Genomic DNA, 17,036 nt, shown 5'->3' with positions numbered 1-17,036 from the left:
TATCAATATTTGAAAGAGCCCAAGCCCATCTCTTCCGGTGCTGTCTGTATCTCCACCTTACACTCAGAACTCCATCCCTTTGGTCTGTGATGTCCAGGGGCGGATTGGGAACCTAAAGTGGCCATGGAAAAAAAATACCTAAAAGTGGCCCCATATTGTAGGAGGGTCTAAATTTACAGGAGCCGGGGCAACAAAAGTAGGGGGAGGCAGCAATACCATAGCGCAAAATACCCCATACCACAGTGCCACACAATATATTGCCCTAAAACTGTCCCTCTAAGTTGGCCATCAATAGAGGACATTTTCTCTCCTCCTCTTCAAGTTGTCTCTGGAGCAGGGGGCTTAGGAGGTGAGATGTGGGACATAGTTGAATTTAGGAGGGCATGTCGCTGGCCGGGTACATGAGTACCTGATTCTCACTTAGTTAATTACCATTGCTAGCTTGTTGTGTACCCAGCCAGTGGCAGAGAGGAGGGCGTTTGTGCCCCCCTGGACATTGACCAACCGGGAAATTTCCCTGTAAGGTCTATGGCCAATCTGCCCCTGGTGATGACTGTATGGCCCTTCCCTTCTGCCTATGACATCAGCTTTATTAAAATGAAATGGAAAAGCATGGACTGTACATAAAGTGCCCACTGTATGTACGTCGCAGACAGATTTACCGTGTGCGCTTGTGTGAGATTTCTGTACTGAGAGAAGCTGATGTCATGGTCGGAGGGGGAGAGCCATAGTGACATCACAGACTGAGGGAACGGAGTCGTGAGTGCAAAGAGGAGGTACTGGCGGCAACTGAAGAGGCGGGATTGGGCTCTCCTAAATATTGGGCACTTTGTGCCTTATTTGCATATTGTTCAAAGTTCATTTTCTGGGCATGAGAAACAGCAATCAAGGTAACAAAGGTATTGTTTGAATGATGTTCGAGGAATCTACAGTGCATTGGCAATGGTTACTAATGGTAGAAATATGTGACAGACTCCTTTCAAGTCCAACCCCTGGTCAGGGCTGAATTAGCCATAGACCTTACAGAGAAATTTACTGGTGGCCCGATGCCCAGGGGGCTGCCTGAACCCTCCTCAGGGAAGGCCCGTAGAAGTTTTTGGGGATTTATTTTGTGCTGCTGGTGGCAATGTTTTGTGATGGACTGTGGTATTTGGCTCTGTTCTGGTGGTATAATGTGACACAATTGCTGGCCCTGCCTTCCATCAATTTGGACCCGACTATAAAACAGGGCCACTTTTAGTATTTTTTCCAGGGACACTTTAAGTTTCCAGTCTGCCACTGCCCCTGGTCTACTGCCCCTGGTCCACATAACATCCTGGGAAGCCATGCCCACCTATCGTCCACCTATCATGTGTGATTTATAATACTGGTGTTTCCTTATGTAGCAGAATAGCCTTTGGACTCTCCCAGGAACCAGTACCTCTGCAGACCTTATGACTATGCCCCTGGTTTACAACAGAAAAATAATAATCAAAGAAAATTGAAAAGTTATGTAAAATTAATTCATATTCCAATCAGTAAATGCTTAGAAGAAACTTTACTTTTGGGATAATATAATTTTTTTTTTAATGTGATTAATGACTTATATCTGTAACGTAGGAGCCTTAAAACTAACTTCTTTAGGACCACACAAAATTTTGGGATTCTTCATCTCGCCAAGTCGCCATTTCAGAACTGATACCTTTTTTCTATTATTGCATCAACGTAGCAATGTAGGATATTTTATTTACTTCTTTTTGGGGGGAGTAGTGAAAAAAAAACACTTTCAACAGAGGTTTTCCCGTTTTATTTTTGTTCATTGCTGACCTACCATTGCTGCATTTATAGAACATGGTGTGATGATTGTGGGAATAGCGAATAGGTGGGGGTTACCATATATTATTGTGTTGTTGTTTTTTTAAAAACCAAACTGGAATGTTATTTCTTCGTATTTTATATGACTTAACATTAACTCCGCCTTGTGATTTATTTATTTTTAATAGGTCATCGCTTGTGAGCAGCAGTATGATTACTCCTATGACGTCCGCTGTGATGTTTGGTCTCTTGGGATTACAGCCATCGAGCTGGCAGACGGAGATCCGCCTTTGTCCTCTATGCACCCAGTGAAAGCGCTCTTCAAGATCCCGAGGTAGGACACTAGATGGCGGTCTTGATTCACCAGATGTTTAGTAGCATTTAGAGAAAATACAAATTTAACTATGCGCTGAAAAAAAAAAAAACTGATAGGGAGTAATAAATTGACATGTTGGCTGTGCGTATTTGTATGCCATTACCCATACGCCTCTGCTGCAGTTTATCTATGCCTGACAGTGGCATGGAGCAACAGAGCATATTATATCTCTTTTTGTTCTTTGCACATTTCACAATGAAAAAGGATACACTGTATGCCAGGTTTTCGTCAATCATTAAATCACGTCTGCTATAGACCATACTTTTTATATGCTCTTCTGGGGGCACGTTTAGGCAACGGAGACTCCCTCCCCCTTTCAAATTAGTTACAGTCAATGGCTGCGTAAATTGCAACTCTTGGTTTTGGTGGAGCATCTCCGTCCATCGAAATCAATGCACTTCAGTGGGAGCTCATGCGGTGCAAATGGGCCTCTACACAAAAGTTCCCTCCAGCAATAGCAACCAATTACAGGAGATCGCCCCATGGGGCTTTATTCTAGAGACCCCCAACCTTTACAAGGATTGTCTAAACCAGTAAGAACATTGGTAATATATTCAAATATAAAATGACCTTCAATGATCATAAATGATCTAGAAAATATAAAAAAAAATCTAATACCACAATTTCGAATTAGGTTTACGTTAAGCTTCAAAATCTGTATTATTTTTTTCTTATCAGAGTCACTAATGCGAATAATTTTAGTTGCCGTAAAGATGAACAATGACAATATTTGAACCAAGCTCCTGTCACATTCATACAATTATTTCACATCTTTCCGTGATTGCAATTTGCATTTCTGATTAGCTCAATTTATATGCAGATGAGCTTGTGCGTCATAATGTTATCTACTTTTACCCAGCCCAGGCTTCAATAACTCACCAGCGTGAAAGAATGAATCAGACACGAGCGGCGGCATATCTTGTTGTCTTTGGATGAACGTAGAACAGGTCACAGCAATTACTGTAGCAAGGGGAGGCTCCAAATATGAAAGCTAAAACCCATATGTTCTATCAGATGAACGGATGAAGGTGTTCAGAGACGGCGATCACAGCAATAGGGAATAAAAAGATGAAGAAGATGATTAGAAGGATAAGAGATATGAATAAATGCACAATTTTGGGATTTCTTTTAAACGGTTTCATATTGATGGCTACAAAGCCTTCGAACATTGACAATGATAATCGACCTTAGTAAGAAAATCAAGTCATTTACTTGGTGCGTGCATACTGTTCCCTAGTAGGGGGTGAATTTCTGGTCTGAAGGTCTGCATCTTGACAAATACAGTATAAATGGTTGAAACCTTATAATAGCAAATGATTCATAGGATATGTGCTATGGACCACTGCTAAGGCCTCATGCACACGGCCGTTGTTTGGGTCCGCATCCGAGCCGCCATTTTTGCGGCTCGGATGCGGACCCATTCACTTCAATGGGGCCGCAAAAGATGCTGTCCGCATCCGTTGCTCCGTTCCGAGGCCCCTCAACAAAAATAGAACATGTCCTATTTTTGTCCGTTTTGCGGACAAGAATAGGCATTTCTACAATGGGCCTTCCGTTCCGCAAATTGCGGAAGGCACACGGGCAGCTTCTGTTTTTTGCAGATCCGCAGTTTGCGGACCGCAAAAATCGGAACGGTCGTGGCATGAGGCCTAACCATGGTGCTACATGCCTCCAGTAGTGGATAACATGGTGGTTGCACATAACGCCATGCAGATACCTTTTTAAAAAAATGTTTAGATATATCCTGTATTGGAAATCCTTAAAAGATTGTATTGGAAATTCTTAAAAGATTGATAATCTGAAAAAATGAAAATGTGGAAAAAATTACATTAATACTGTTTTGTACTGATACAGTAGATGAGCCTCGTTTGCTCCCTTTAGGTATTTGGTACCAATGGATTGGTTAAACACTAAAAGCATAGCTGACTGCTGCATGAGCAAGGAGCAGAGTCAGATTATCCATGTCTAGGGCCCTAAGCAAAGTTATGTCTGGGGGGCCCCTGTCTCACTGCTATGCTCTGCCCCATCACACCACTAATAGGGTGACCTTTTATGTGTCCTTAACACAGTATAATACACCCTTATGTGCCCCAAAACAGAATAATCCTCCCTTATGTGCCCTAACACAATAGAGTTCCCCTTATGTGCCCCCGACACAATATGGTGCCCTCTATGTATCTCCCACCACAATACGGAGCCCTTTTAGTGTCTCCAAAATAAATACTCACCTTGCCCCATTCTCATGACAAATGGAGCAGATCTCTCACTGCTGATCAGCTCCAATCTGTTTGGTGGCTAGGGGCAAGAGGCGCTATGATGTCACTTCATTGCTCCTGCCAGCACCACACCTGAGAACGGGGATGCGTCTGAAAATGATGCTGCTGCATGGGGGAACCTGGCTGCCAGGGAGCAGCAGGGGGCTCCCTGATTTTTGGGGCCCCATGCAGTTGCGCGGTCTGCAATGGTTATCACATGGAAAATGTCAAATGCGTAAAACAGTATTCGAAACCATGGCTTTTTATTTTCTACACCAGATAGATCTGTGCAAGGATAGTCACCTCCTTCTATGGACTATACCTGCTAAAAAGACTACTACCTAGTGTAATGCATGGTATCAGCAGTCACACCACCGCTAATCACTTTTTTTATGGAATCTCCAGCTGATATTGCTATAAATGTCTGCAGTCGTATGTGGGGAGTGGGGTTGGCAACAAAAATGATGAAAGTCCAGCTTTGCTTAAAATTTCTTTGTCCCTTTTGTCCCTACTTAAGTCTTTCTCAGCTGCGTCAGGCCTACAAATTAACCAGTCCAAATCCGAGCTTTTGTTGAGAGTCCGTGAGGGACTTCGGGACGGGTTTCCATTTCAACATCACCCGCATTACCTGCCATACCTGGGGATATCGTTAACCAAGTCACTTGTCTCCCTCTACAAAACTAACTATCCCCCCATGTTCACTCAGATACGGAAGGACCTGCAGACTTGGGAATCCCTCCCGGTGTCTTGGGTGGATAGGATCCACATTGTGAGAATGGTGGTTCTTCCGCGGCTCCTATACTTGTTCCGTACTCTCCTGATCCCGGTCCCAGCATCTGACCTAAGGGCTCTCCAGGCAGACATCCTTAAATTTATTTGGGCTCATAAACGATCTCGCATTTCTAAGCTTGTTATGTGCCGCCACAAGGCTCATGGTGGCCTTTCAGTGCCGGACTTATCACGATACTACAAAGCAGCCAGATTGGCCCAACTATTTCTAACACACCTTTCTGCGCAAGCACAACCTATATGGGTTACCCTTGAGCCATCATTGATAGCACCGTACTCCTGGAGAGCCCTTATCTGGACCACCTCCTCGTTACCCTCTTCATTCCGCGTCAAATCCCTGCTCTCCTACTATTCCATACTCCTATGGAGATCCATTAGGTGCAAGCACTCTCTCCAGTCTAAGCCGTCCCCCTTAAAATACCTTCTAGGTAATCTGGCTTTCCCCCTGGACTTCAATATGGGGCCTTTTCGTGGTGGGTTGAAAAAAAGTTGTGCTCTCTCCGGGCATTCCTAGTACGGGGTAAAATGCTATCCCTGCCAGACTTCATGGAGAAATCTGCCCCACCGGTCCGGGAACAGTTTAATGCCTGGAGAGTTTTCTCATTTCTCCACTCCTTAAAAAATGGTTCATAAGATTGATTATACTCCTTTTGAAAGGCTAATTTCTTTCTCTCTATATAAACAGGGTTTACTGTCCCGGATTTATACTATCCTCAATGAGACCCCAGAAGACTCCAAATTACGTTACATGTTAGAATGGGAGGCTGATCTATTGGAGGAATCCAGTGTTTCTAGATGGCACCAACGCTCCCAGACGCTCACTAGGGGGTCGTGGCAAACCACCCTGGCAGAGACCTCAATTAAGATCCTTCACCGGACTTATTTAGTGCCGGCCAAATTACACCACTTTTGCCCAGAGGTCCCTTCTATTTGTTTCCGGGGTTGTGGAGAGGAGGGTACGATGTTACATACCTGGTGGACATGCCCCATAGTCGCCAGGTTGTGAAGTCGCATTAGCGATCTACCTTCATCCCTGTTGGGGCACACCCTCCCCCCTACACCCTGGGTCTTTCTTTTAGGCGATAAGCCATCAAAGTTGACAAACGCCAAATTTAAATTGACCCATATTGCCTCCCAGTGGCGTTCCCTGTCACTGAACTACCAGGCGGTACTCGACAGGATCAACAAGATTTTGAACGGCTGACAGCTATCCGTACGGATACGTTTACCCTATTTGAGAGGGTCTGGGAGCCTTGGTCGTCCTCCCCCCATTCCGTTAACCTTTCTCTCTATCCAGAACTTTGATAGGGCTCAGTATGTATTGTACGCAACTAGGGGAAAGATAGGTGTGTAGGCCTCCTCACCAATGTACGCCACCTGAGAAGAAGTTCAACCGATGCATCACTGCTTGATTACTACCCCTGACATTATGTTATTTTTCTTTTTCTCTTATTTTATTTGTCTGGACAATTTGTCCTTTATTATGTGCACACTGTGCTCTGTTCCTCTTTATTGTGTAAAAACATAAAATTTCTCTTTGCCACTGGAGCTTTCCAAAACCTCTCGCTTTCACCCAAGTCATATGCAGAGAGGCTGCGATCTACGAGTGCCCTTTTGCAGGCAGTTCACATATATAGATCCAGATTTACCAAGACTGCCATTTGTATATAAGTAGATTTGCTATGTTTGAGAATCACCAGATTTATTAAGAGGTGGTTGTTATACATTTTACATTGGGGCCCATAAGTTCAGCCTCAGAATTAACAATGTACATCATAAATAGCCTATTTTAAATAGGTTTCTCTCTACCCTTGTCCATGCCGCGGATCCAAAAGCACCAGCAAAGGGCACAGAATTGTAAATCTTCTGTCATAGACAACAGTACAGTTTGAAGTGTTTTATCAGTGATTAGTACAATCAAGAACAGCCAATAATCAGCAGGATCTGCTTGTCCCAGGAGAACAGGATCATCATCAATTTTACTATGTATAGTACAGATACTGAACACGGCAGTAAATATAATATTGCACCAGTTACAACAGTTACATCCAGTAATCATGTTCTACTCATAAGTGAAATATAATTGTATGAGATAATTAATTGTGTTTGAAAAATTTAAGCTAAGCTCTAATAGGTATCGCAGAGTTCTTGCAACAGAAGTTTACATAGACATTGTTTTCCTGACTTTGATGTGGTCCATGTGTTTGATTAAAGGCTCAATAAAATGTAATATACAGTCAAATATGTAACGTTCTTTATTGGAAATTGCCTCTTTTGGTGCCTAAGGACATTGGTGAGGTGACAATGGGGAGCAAAAGGCTCAGACTACCAGTTACAAACAAAAAGGGACACAATAAAGTAGTTATCCCATAAAAAGTATTTATCACCCATACATAGCATTGGCATTCTGCAGCACTTTATAGACATTATAATCACTTTCTGTTCTTAGTACAGCTCACAATCTAAGTTCACTATCAGTATGTCTTTTGGAGTGTGGGAGGACACCGGAGAACCCGGAGGAAACCCGCTCAAACAGGGACAACATATGCAGGGCCGGCCTTTGGGGTGTGCGAGCTGTGCGGCCGCACAGGGCGCCATGGCAACAGGGGCGCCCGGCGGCCGACACAGCTTGCAGTCGGTCTCTACAGGCTACAGCAGCCGGCTGGCCCGACCTGAGCCGAGATTGGGTGCAAAATTGCAGGGGGCGCCAGGCAGCAAACACTAAAATGAGGATCATGGGAGCCTATGGCTCCCGTCCCCTCTGTTCTTCCTCATAGGCTTCAGGCTAGTGGCCTGAAGCCTATGAGGCAGTAGAGCGAGCGTAGTGTGTAGAATGTAGTTGATCCTAGGAGGTATGATGTCAGGGGAAGGGGCGGAGTCTCGTCACCCAGGGGGCGTGGCCTAACGATGTGCGGGAGATTCTACAGAGCAGGAGCAGAGTGTGAAGGTAAGTATGGAGGAGAATAGTGACTGTTATTTTTACTTGGGGGGCTTTTTGCAGGGGCTGAAGGGAGAAGGAATCATCTTTGTACTGGAGACTGTATGTTAGAGGGGTCTGAAGAGAGGGTAGTTGGGGTGATATTATTTACATGGGACTGTATGCTGAAGAGGCTGAAGGCAAGAGGGTGATATTATTTTACATAGGGCTGTATGCTGGAGGGGCTAAGGCAGGGAAGTGATGTGTCTTACATGGAACTGTATGCTGGAGGGGCTGAAGGCAGACGGCAAAGAGAGGGAGTGTGATATTATTTACATAGGACTGTATGTTGGAGGGGCTGAAGGCGGGGAATGATGTATTTTACATGAGACTGTATGCTGGAGGGGCTGAAGGCAGGAGAGTGATGTACCTTACTTGGGACTGTATGCTGGAGGGGCTGAAGGCAGGAGAGTGATCTACCTTACATGGGACTGTATGCTTGAGGGGCTGATGGCAGGGAAGTAATGTGTCTTACTTGGGACTGTATGCTGGAGGGGCTGAAGGCAGGGGGAAGGTTGTATCTTACATGGGACTGTATGCTGGAGGGGCTGAAGTGGGGGCAAAATTATTACTATAATACTACAGAGGGGGCCATTATAATATTAATAATAATAATACAGATGAGGAAATAATAATAATATAGAGGGGCCAGTATATATTATAATTATACAGAGGGCATTATAGTTATGGGCACTACGGGGGAGGTCTGTTATCTGAGGATGATAGTAAAGTGAGAAATCCCCATAAATTTCTGTGAAACTCTGCAGAGACGAGACGCGGCTGAAAGAAGTTATCATGACGGTCCTATCTCCGAATGAAGATGCTGAGGAAAGTCTACTTCACTGGAGACGTCACTGGATGTAACAGGTATGTGCGGTACTTTTTTTTAACCAAATATCTTTCTTTAAATGGGGCCTGGGGGCAGGGGACTGGATAAGGATAAGGGTGACAGACACTGGGTATGATTAAGGGGGCAGGGGACTAGATAAGGTGGGTGACACCGTGACAGTCACTGGGTATGATTAAGGGGGGCAGCGGACTGGGTAAGGGTGACACTGGGTATGATTAAGAAGGGCAGGGGACTGTGTAAAGGTGACAGGGTATGATTAAGAAGGGCAGGGGACTGTGTAAAGGTGACAGGGTATGATTAAGGGGGGCCGGGGACTGGCTATGGGTGACACTGGGTATGATTAAGGCCCTTAATCATACCCAGTGTCACCCATAGCCAGTCCCCTGTCCCCCTTAATCATACCCTGTCACCTTTACCCAGTCTCCTGCCCCCCTTAATCATACCCATTGTCACCCATAGCCAGTCCCCTGCCCCCCTTAATCATACCCTGTCACCTTTACCCAGTCCCCTGCCCCCTTAATCATACCCAGTGTCAACTAAAGCCAGTCCCCTGCCCCTTTATCATACCCAGTGTCTGTCACCCTTAATTTAAGGGGGGCAGGGGACTGGGTAAGGGTGACATTGGGTATGATTAAGAAGGGCAGGGGACTGGGTAAAGGTGACAGGGTATGATTAAGGGGGGCAGGGGACTGGCTCTGGGTGACACTGGGTATGATTAAGGGGGGCAGGGGACTGGGCAAAGGTGACAGGGTATTATTAAGGGGGGCAGGAGACTGGCTATGGGTGACACTGGGTATGATTGTACTTGTTTGCACTTGCACTTAAATTATCTGTAATTAAAGAAAACTGTTTGTTACAAAGATTGTTTTCCTCTTTGTGTATGTTTAGGTGAACCGGGGAGGGGGGGGGGCGCCACGAGATTAGCTCGCACAGGGCGCCTGAACACCTAAGGCTGGCCCTGAACATATGTAGCGCCATGGAGAAGGAGTACTTTGAAGTCTGGATGTTTTTGGACATTTGCCCCTATTCCCCCTGTGTTAAGTCGTCAGCTCCTTACTTTATTGCACTTTAAAGGGTTAACTTGCCCTGACATACTGTTTAATGTGTTACTGCTTTTTATATGTTTGTTATATATCCTGTTCATTTGTACTGTATTTGCACAGCAGAAAGGTTTAATAAATACTGAGACCCTAGGAATTTTTAGCTAATGATGAGCAGCTAAAAATTTTCCACAGTTAATATAAGGGTTAAAGAAGAGTATGTTTTGGATGGAAAAATCCAGACTTGTTTACTTCCAAAACCAGAGAGACTGACCTTTTGGATATCTGGTTTAGCTATCTTATTATGTTTGAAGACTTGTTTTGTGTGGTGGAAAAACTGCTCCATCATTCCCATTGACTATTACTGAAGTTGTAATGCAAGTCTATGACAGATGAAAATTGTAACATTGTATCAGTTTGGCCTTTGTTTCTCCACTCCACCCCTCCCTTTAGAAGCTTCTAGTTCAGCTAGAAACTCTATATAAGAAGAGCAGTTAGAGCCCCTAGTGTTCTGCAATTAGGGATCAGTGTGTAGAAGAAGTTACTCTGCCAGGCTACTTGAGTGACCAGAAGAAGACGCTGAGACAGGGATCCTCTGCCACACACCCTGGATCACAGCCTTTGACCACAACCAGCTTAATGCTAAAAATTCAGCTATGGCTGGAGATGTGTTCAAGCATTACCGCCACGTCCTAATCGCCAGGGGTCCTCAATTTCCAAAATCAGTCCATGTGTAGCAGAATATTCACTTAGTATTATTTTTTTTATATATATATATATATAATACTTACTGCGAAAATACATTTCAATATCTCTAGAATCTTCTTGTCATGAGACATGCACATTAGATAGCTGTTGGCCTAACGCTATCTCTCCCAACCACTTCATACACATGCTTGCTCAGTTCAGCCGAGCATGCATGTGTAGTGAATGAGGAGAGAAAGAAATCTGCTGTCAGAGTCCTCTGGTGGCGGCTTATCTCCTAGACAGTTGAAATCCAGCTGCCTGATCTTTGTCTTCCCCAGTATCTGCCATCGGAGGAGCGTGATACAAATAGGATGGTTGACTGTTATTTATCTAATGTGTATGGACAGCTTGGTAATTAGCCAAAAGAAGTCCAACAACCTTAGCACCCAAGGTCATTTGACCACATGGTTTTGTAATTTAATTTATTTGGCCATAGGGAAGCCTGGGCGTTCCCCATTCTCCAGACTTTATTTTAATGGTCTAGTAAACTTCTCAACTGGTCTGATGGAGCAGTGTTTGTATCTGTTCCTTGTATCTTTCTAATTCGTCGAAGTCCCTCAGTATTCTAAATATCGTTTCCCCTATATCACTCATTCTTCTTCATTCCCAATGTTTCACTCTTGTCCTCTTTTCTCAAAGCATTTCCATTTTCCATCAAGAGTTCTCTGGCCCTCACATCCAGCACTCCTATAAGAGATACACTTGTCCTCCTTAGCCCCTGCATTGCAGCTACTCTACCTGCTACCCTAGCAGATACGCACTTGACCCATATTATAACTTGGTGCATATTGCTATAATGCATTAGTCAGTGCTTGGTGTGATGTGAATGCGGCTTTAAACATAAAGAATTGTCCGAACTTGAGTACTTTTCTTTAAATGACTTCAAAAGAGCAACACATTAATATAATCAATAGTAACACACACACTTCATATTAGAATTGATTGCTTTAACAAAAACTATGCTAATATCACATTATAGCTTTCAGTTATGGAATTGCAGCAAGAAAATTACAGGCTATGGTTGACTGATTCACACAGTACCCCCTTTAATCTCCATTTTTAATGCATATCATTTGCCATATGACATGAAAAAACAATCTATGCTAAATCAGAAAATATGGTTCTTTAAGGGGCTTTGCAGATTAGAAATGCATTGCGTTTCCTACTCAATTTTAGACATATTAGACATGATGGTCAATAAGTGATGATTCATTCATTTTTTCATTCATTCAGTAATCACATTATTGGTCATAAAGCTTACCCCGAGGTCAACCTGTGGTTACAGTCAATGGTTGTGGAACCAGTGTGCCAACCAATCGGTTTGCCTTTGGGCTTGACCTAAGCGCGTTATCCTGGTGGGCCCTTGGTAGTCAACCTTTAATACAGGGTTCTGGACTTGTGTCTCAGCATGGAAGTGTCACCATATTATTAGGCCTAGTGGCCAGTGCAAAAATAGATATACAGTAGATATAAAATAAAACAAAATTAACCAAAACCCCGATAAAAAATTCGATAACCCCGATTCCTAATAAATTGGGATGCTGGGTAAAATTTAAATAAATGTAAATAAAATAATGCGATGATTTGCAAACCTCATGCACCCATATTTTATTCACAATAGATCATAGAACATGTAGCAGATGCTGAAAGTGAGACATTTTACCCTTTCATGAAAAAAATTAACTCATTTTCAACTTGATGGCAGCAACACATCTCAAAAAAGACTGGAAGAGTATATGGTACTGATAAAAAAAACAACTGCTGGAGGAGCATTTTGCTATTAAGTCACATGACTAGGTATAAAAAGAGCATGTTAGAGAGGCAGAGCATCTTAGGAGCAAAAATGGACAGAGGTTCACGAAATCTCCAAAAAACTGCGTGTACAAATTGTGAAACAAATTCAGAAAACTGTTCCCAACATAACATTTTGAAGACTGTTACATTCTGTTTTTATTTGCATTTATTTACATTTTAGACCGTGTCGCATCTTTTTTGGGAATCGGAAAAAATTGTTTAACATAACAACCTTTAAAAGTTTAAATAATAGCTTATTTTGTGATGACACAGTCGCATTATGGCGGACCTCAGGTGTCTATACATTACTTGGATGGGCAATTATTGACATTTATCACCTACACCTTGTGATCAGCCGATCAGAAGCAGGACCTGCAGCGACTAGTGGAACACTGCTCCTGGTGTTGCCTTCCTTGGACAAACACATTAAGAAATTGCTAATACATATGCATCCATGATATGGAAAAAGTCAAGGCAGTACTCATCACTTCAGGCACAAGCTTTTAATGTTTTCCAATAAAATATTTTTCCCTTTGCATTTTTTCAGGACATCAATACATACAAGTGGAGTTAACAGCGTGTCAGCTCCAGAGTAAAGGGAGAAATATGGATTGTTCAATGACCATTTGCCTCAGAGGACCAGTTTACATTATAAAATTCTTCTATTACCAACCTTCAGATGATAGATGAATAGAACCAGCAGCCCCTAAATGTGTCTAAAATCCACAAATATCTGGAAGGAAATACAAGAGCCAGAGAGGTCTGAGGAAAATATTTTAATAGCTCAACTTGGCACTGCAAGGATCTGACTATGAAATTCAATTGTATGGATTTAAGGGGCCACTGCCCTCAACCAGTTGTTATCAGCTGCCATAGAAGTTTTGTCATTTTATTACATATAACATATTTTGGTAAACCTGAACATTGATATTGCACTTCCTGCTGGATACCGTAGGAAGGTATGACATTAACAATAACCAAAGTTAACATAGTTCAAGATCGGGCCATTTACCCCCTTTCTGACCCGGCTTATTTTCATTTTTTTTTTTTTTTTGGTACATTCAGGTTTAAAAGCCATAACTTTTTTTTTCTGTTCAGTTATGTAAATGATTTTTCACCTTTTTTAGGTGATACATATTTTTAGCTTTTATTTTTTAATTTAATTTATTAATTCATTTTTAATTGTTTTTCAAGGGTCAAATGTTGATTTGATTAATAAAAAAATAAAAATAAAATTAAACCAAATCAAGGTGCCCTAAACAGTCGTGTATGACTGAGGTCTCCTAGGACCATAAAGCTCTTTAACACCAAGATAGCATTATAATGTCAAAGTGACATATATAACTATGGGGAAATGGAAGGCAGTCGGTGGTAACAAACAGCCTGTTTAATAACACATTGCACTGTAAGATTTATGCTTTTTAAATTTGAAAAATAGTCAAAAATAATACCACTTTGGGGGAAGTTGTCTGCTGGCTTTTAGACATACACAGTAGTAATAGAGAAAGCAATGGCTTGTTTTGACAAGGGATCCAAAATTGTGAGCAATTGTTTCAGGTTTGTTATACTTTACAGAGTGGGGTTTCCAGTTGCATCAGTACATTATGGAACATAATGGACAAGGCAGGGGATGTGTGGCTGCTGTGTAAGGATACTAGTAACAGCAGCAGTACAGTATGGAACATCATGGACAAGGCAGGGGATGTCTGGTGTTGGTGTTGTAGTGGCACATTATGGAACATAATGGACAAGGCAGGGTGTGTGTGGCTGCTGTGTAGGGATACTAGTAACAGCAGCAGTACAGTATGGAACATCATGGACAAGGCAGGGGATGTCTGGTGTTGGTGTTGTAGTGGCACATTATGGAACATAATGGACAAGGCAGGGGATGTGTGGCTGCTGTGTAGGGATACTAGTAACAGCAGCAGTACAGTATGGAACATCATGGACAAGGCAGGGGATGTCTGGTGTTGTAGTGGCACATTATGGAACATATTGGACAAGGCAGGGTGTGTGTAGCTGTGTAGGGATACTAGTAGCGGCAGCAGTACAATTTGGAACGTCATGGACAAAGCAGGTGATATCTGGTGTCGGTGTTGTAGTGGCACATTGTGGAACATAATGGACAAGGCAGGGGATGTGTGGTATTGGAGTCGTAGTGTAATAATATGGAACATAATGGACAAGGCAGGGTGTGTGTGGCTGTGTAGGGTTACTAGTAGCAGCAGCAGTACAGTATGGAACATCATGGACAAGGCAGGTGATATCTGGTGTCGGTGTTGTAGTGGAACATTGTGGAACATAATGGACAAGGCAGGGGAATGTGTGGTGTTAGGTTTGTAGTGGCACATTATGGAAGATAATAGACAAGGCAGGATGTGTGTGGCTGTGTAGGGATACTAGTAGCGGCACCAACAGCAGTACAGTTTGAAACATCATGGACAAGGCAGGGGATGTCTGGTGTTGGTGTTGTAGTGGCACTGTCACGGTCCCTCAGGTGACTGATGTCAGGAAATCAAGGAGATTGGCTGAGCGTGGAAGAATCTAACAGCCTCCTTGATTTATCTTGATTCAGTGTTGATAGGGTTAGTGATCACTGCCCTTTTCTCAGCTATTGCTCAGTGGTCATCACTTCTACCCTTTATAGTCTGACCCCACCCTTCTGACTATGTGGTAGATAGCTTCATTTGGGTTTGGCTGGACTGGTGTGAGTTTAAGTTAAGTGTCGCGTTTGTTTGTGTTTGCTATAGTCCCTGTTTTTTGTATCTTGGCCTGAGACAGAGACTTCCATTCATCCATCTGGGGAGGAATGTGTTGTCTCTGGTCCTAACCTTTTCCAGGGCCTAATAGGGATATAAAGGCCTAGCTATCCTGCATATGAAAATTCCTACTTTCAGGGTCTATTCATATTGATAGATAGTTAGGGCCCGGATTAGGGTTGTCTAGGAGGTGACCTGTTTCTTCCCTAGTTTCCAGGCCTAGTTACTGTTCCTCTTCCCTCTTGTGTTCAGTGTGGAGTTTCCCCCCCACACTGATCATGACATTATCTACCGCCATATAAACCGCCATTTTGTTCAGGTCAGTGCAGCTATGGATCCTATGTCTGTACTGGTCGAAAAGCTGCAGGGACTGTCTTTGGAGGTAGCTGACCTCTGCGCGACAGTCTTACTGATTCAGAGAACACAGGTGGCTGGTTCCGATGGTGGGTACCAGGCCTGCCCTGAACCTAAGGTTGCCCTCCCGGACAGATTTTCTGGGGGTAGTGACAATTTCATTCGGTTCAGGGAATCGTGTAAATTGTACTTTAAGCTGCATCCATACTCTTCTGGGGATGAGTGTCAACGTGTGGGTATGATCATTTCTTTTCTTAAGGATGATGCACAGTCTTGGGCTTTTTCTCTGCCGACCTGATCACCGTCCCTTCAGTCGGTAGATGAATGTTTTAAAGCCTTGGGTCTTATTTATGATGACCCGGATCGGATCTCTCAGGCTGAGACCAAGTTACGTGGTTTACGGAAGGGGGAACGCTCCGCAGAAATCTATTGCTCTGAATTTAGGAGATGGGCTATGGATACGGAGTGGAATGATCCTGCTCTCCGTAGCCAGTTCTGTCAGGGTCTATCTGGGGGGCTGCGGGACGTGTTGGCCTTTAATGAAAAACCTGAGTCATTGGAAGCAGCCATGTCCCTTGCTGTACAGTATGTCTGGATAGACGCTTGAGGGGGAGATCTAAGGGTCCTCACCCTCAGGACGTACTGTCAAATAAGGTGGCGGCTTCCTTTGGCACTTATGGTAAAGAGACACCTGTGGTTACGCCTTGTGAGGAGCCTATGCAGTTGGGGGGAGCTACTCCTGGGACTGCTGGTAAGAACTCTGGTCATATGAAGGGAGTCTGTTTTTGTTGTGGAAAGAAGGGACATTTTGTGAATATTTGTCCATACATACTATTGGTGGTGTGGATGGAGAGCAAGAAAACTTACTTTGGTCATTTACTGGTAGTACCCGATTCATCCTGTCTGCCGAGGTGGCACTAGAGTCCAAAACTGTGGAAATCAAGGTATTTATCGACAGTGGGGCTAGGGTTAACCGGATTGATGGACAGTTTGTTTGTATTCATGGGCTGACTAATAGTGCACTAGAGAAAAGCATTTATGTCTTTGCAATTGATTCTGCACCTCTTACCCCGTGTTATGTGTTGGAGGGTCTGCCTGCTCCAATGGTTTTAGGCTTACCACTCTTAAGCAAACATAACCCTACCAGCGACTGGCAAACGAGACAGATTCTAGATTGGAGTGATTTTTGCATGGACAACTGTCTTAATACGTCTTTCTCTGTGGTCACCACTAAAACTGTACGCTTGTTCATGTCCAAATTTTCTGATGTGTTGTCTGAGAGTGGTAACCAGGAGTTACCC

General features: G+C 43.4%; 1 protein-coding gene across 1 annotated transcript in view; it reads left to right on the top strand.

Moving 5' to 3' along the window:
- MYO3B (myosin IIIB) overlaps window positions 1–17,036 on the top strand; it is a 342,729-nt gene that overhangs the window by 50,241 nt on the left and 275,452 nt on the right. Inside the window, exon 7 of the mRNA XM_044304441.1 lies at window positions 1,983–2,128. Within this exon, the coding sequence (XP_044160376.1) occupies window positions 1,983–2,128 (146 nt within the window). The remainder of the gene's footprint in view (window positions 1–1,982; window positions 2,129–17,036) is intronic.

The sequence above is a fragment of the Bufo gargarizans genome, chromosome 8 (assembly GCF_014858855.1).
Source record: "Bufo gargarizans isolate SCDJY-AF-19 chromosome 8, ASM1485885v1, whole genome shotgun sequence".
Taxonomy (NCBI): Eukaryota; Metazoa; Chordata; class Amphibia; order Anura; family Bufonidae; genus Bufo; species Bufo gargarizans.
The sequence above is the reverse complement of the archived record's forward strand: the minus strand, read 5'-3'. Positions and strand labels throughout refer to the sequence as shown.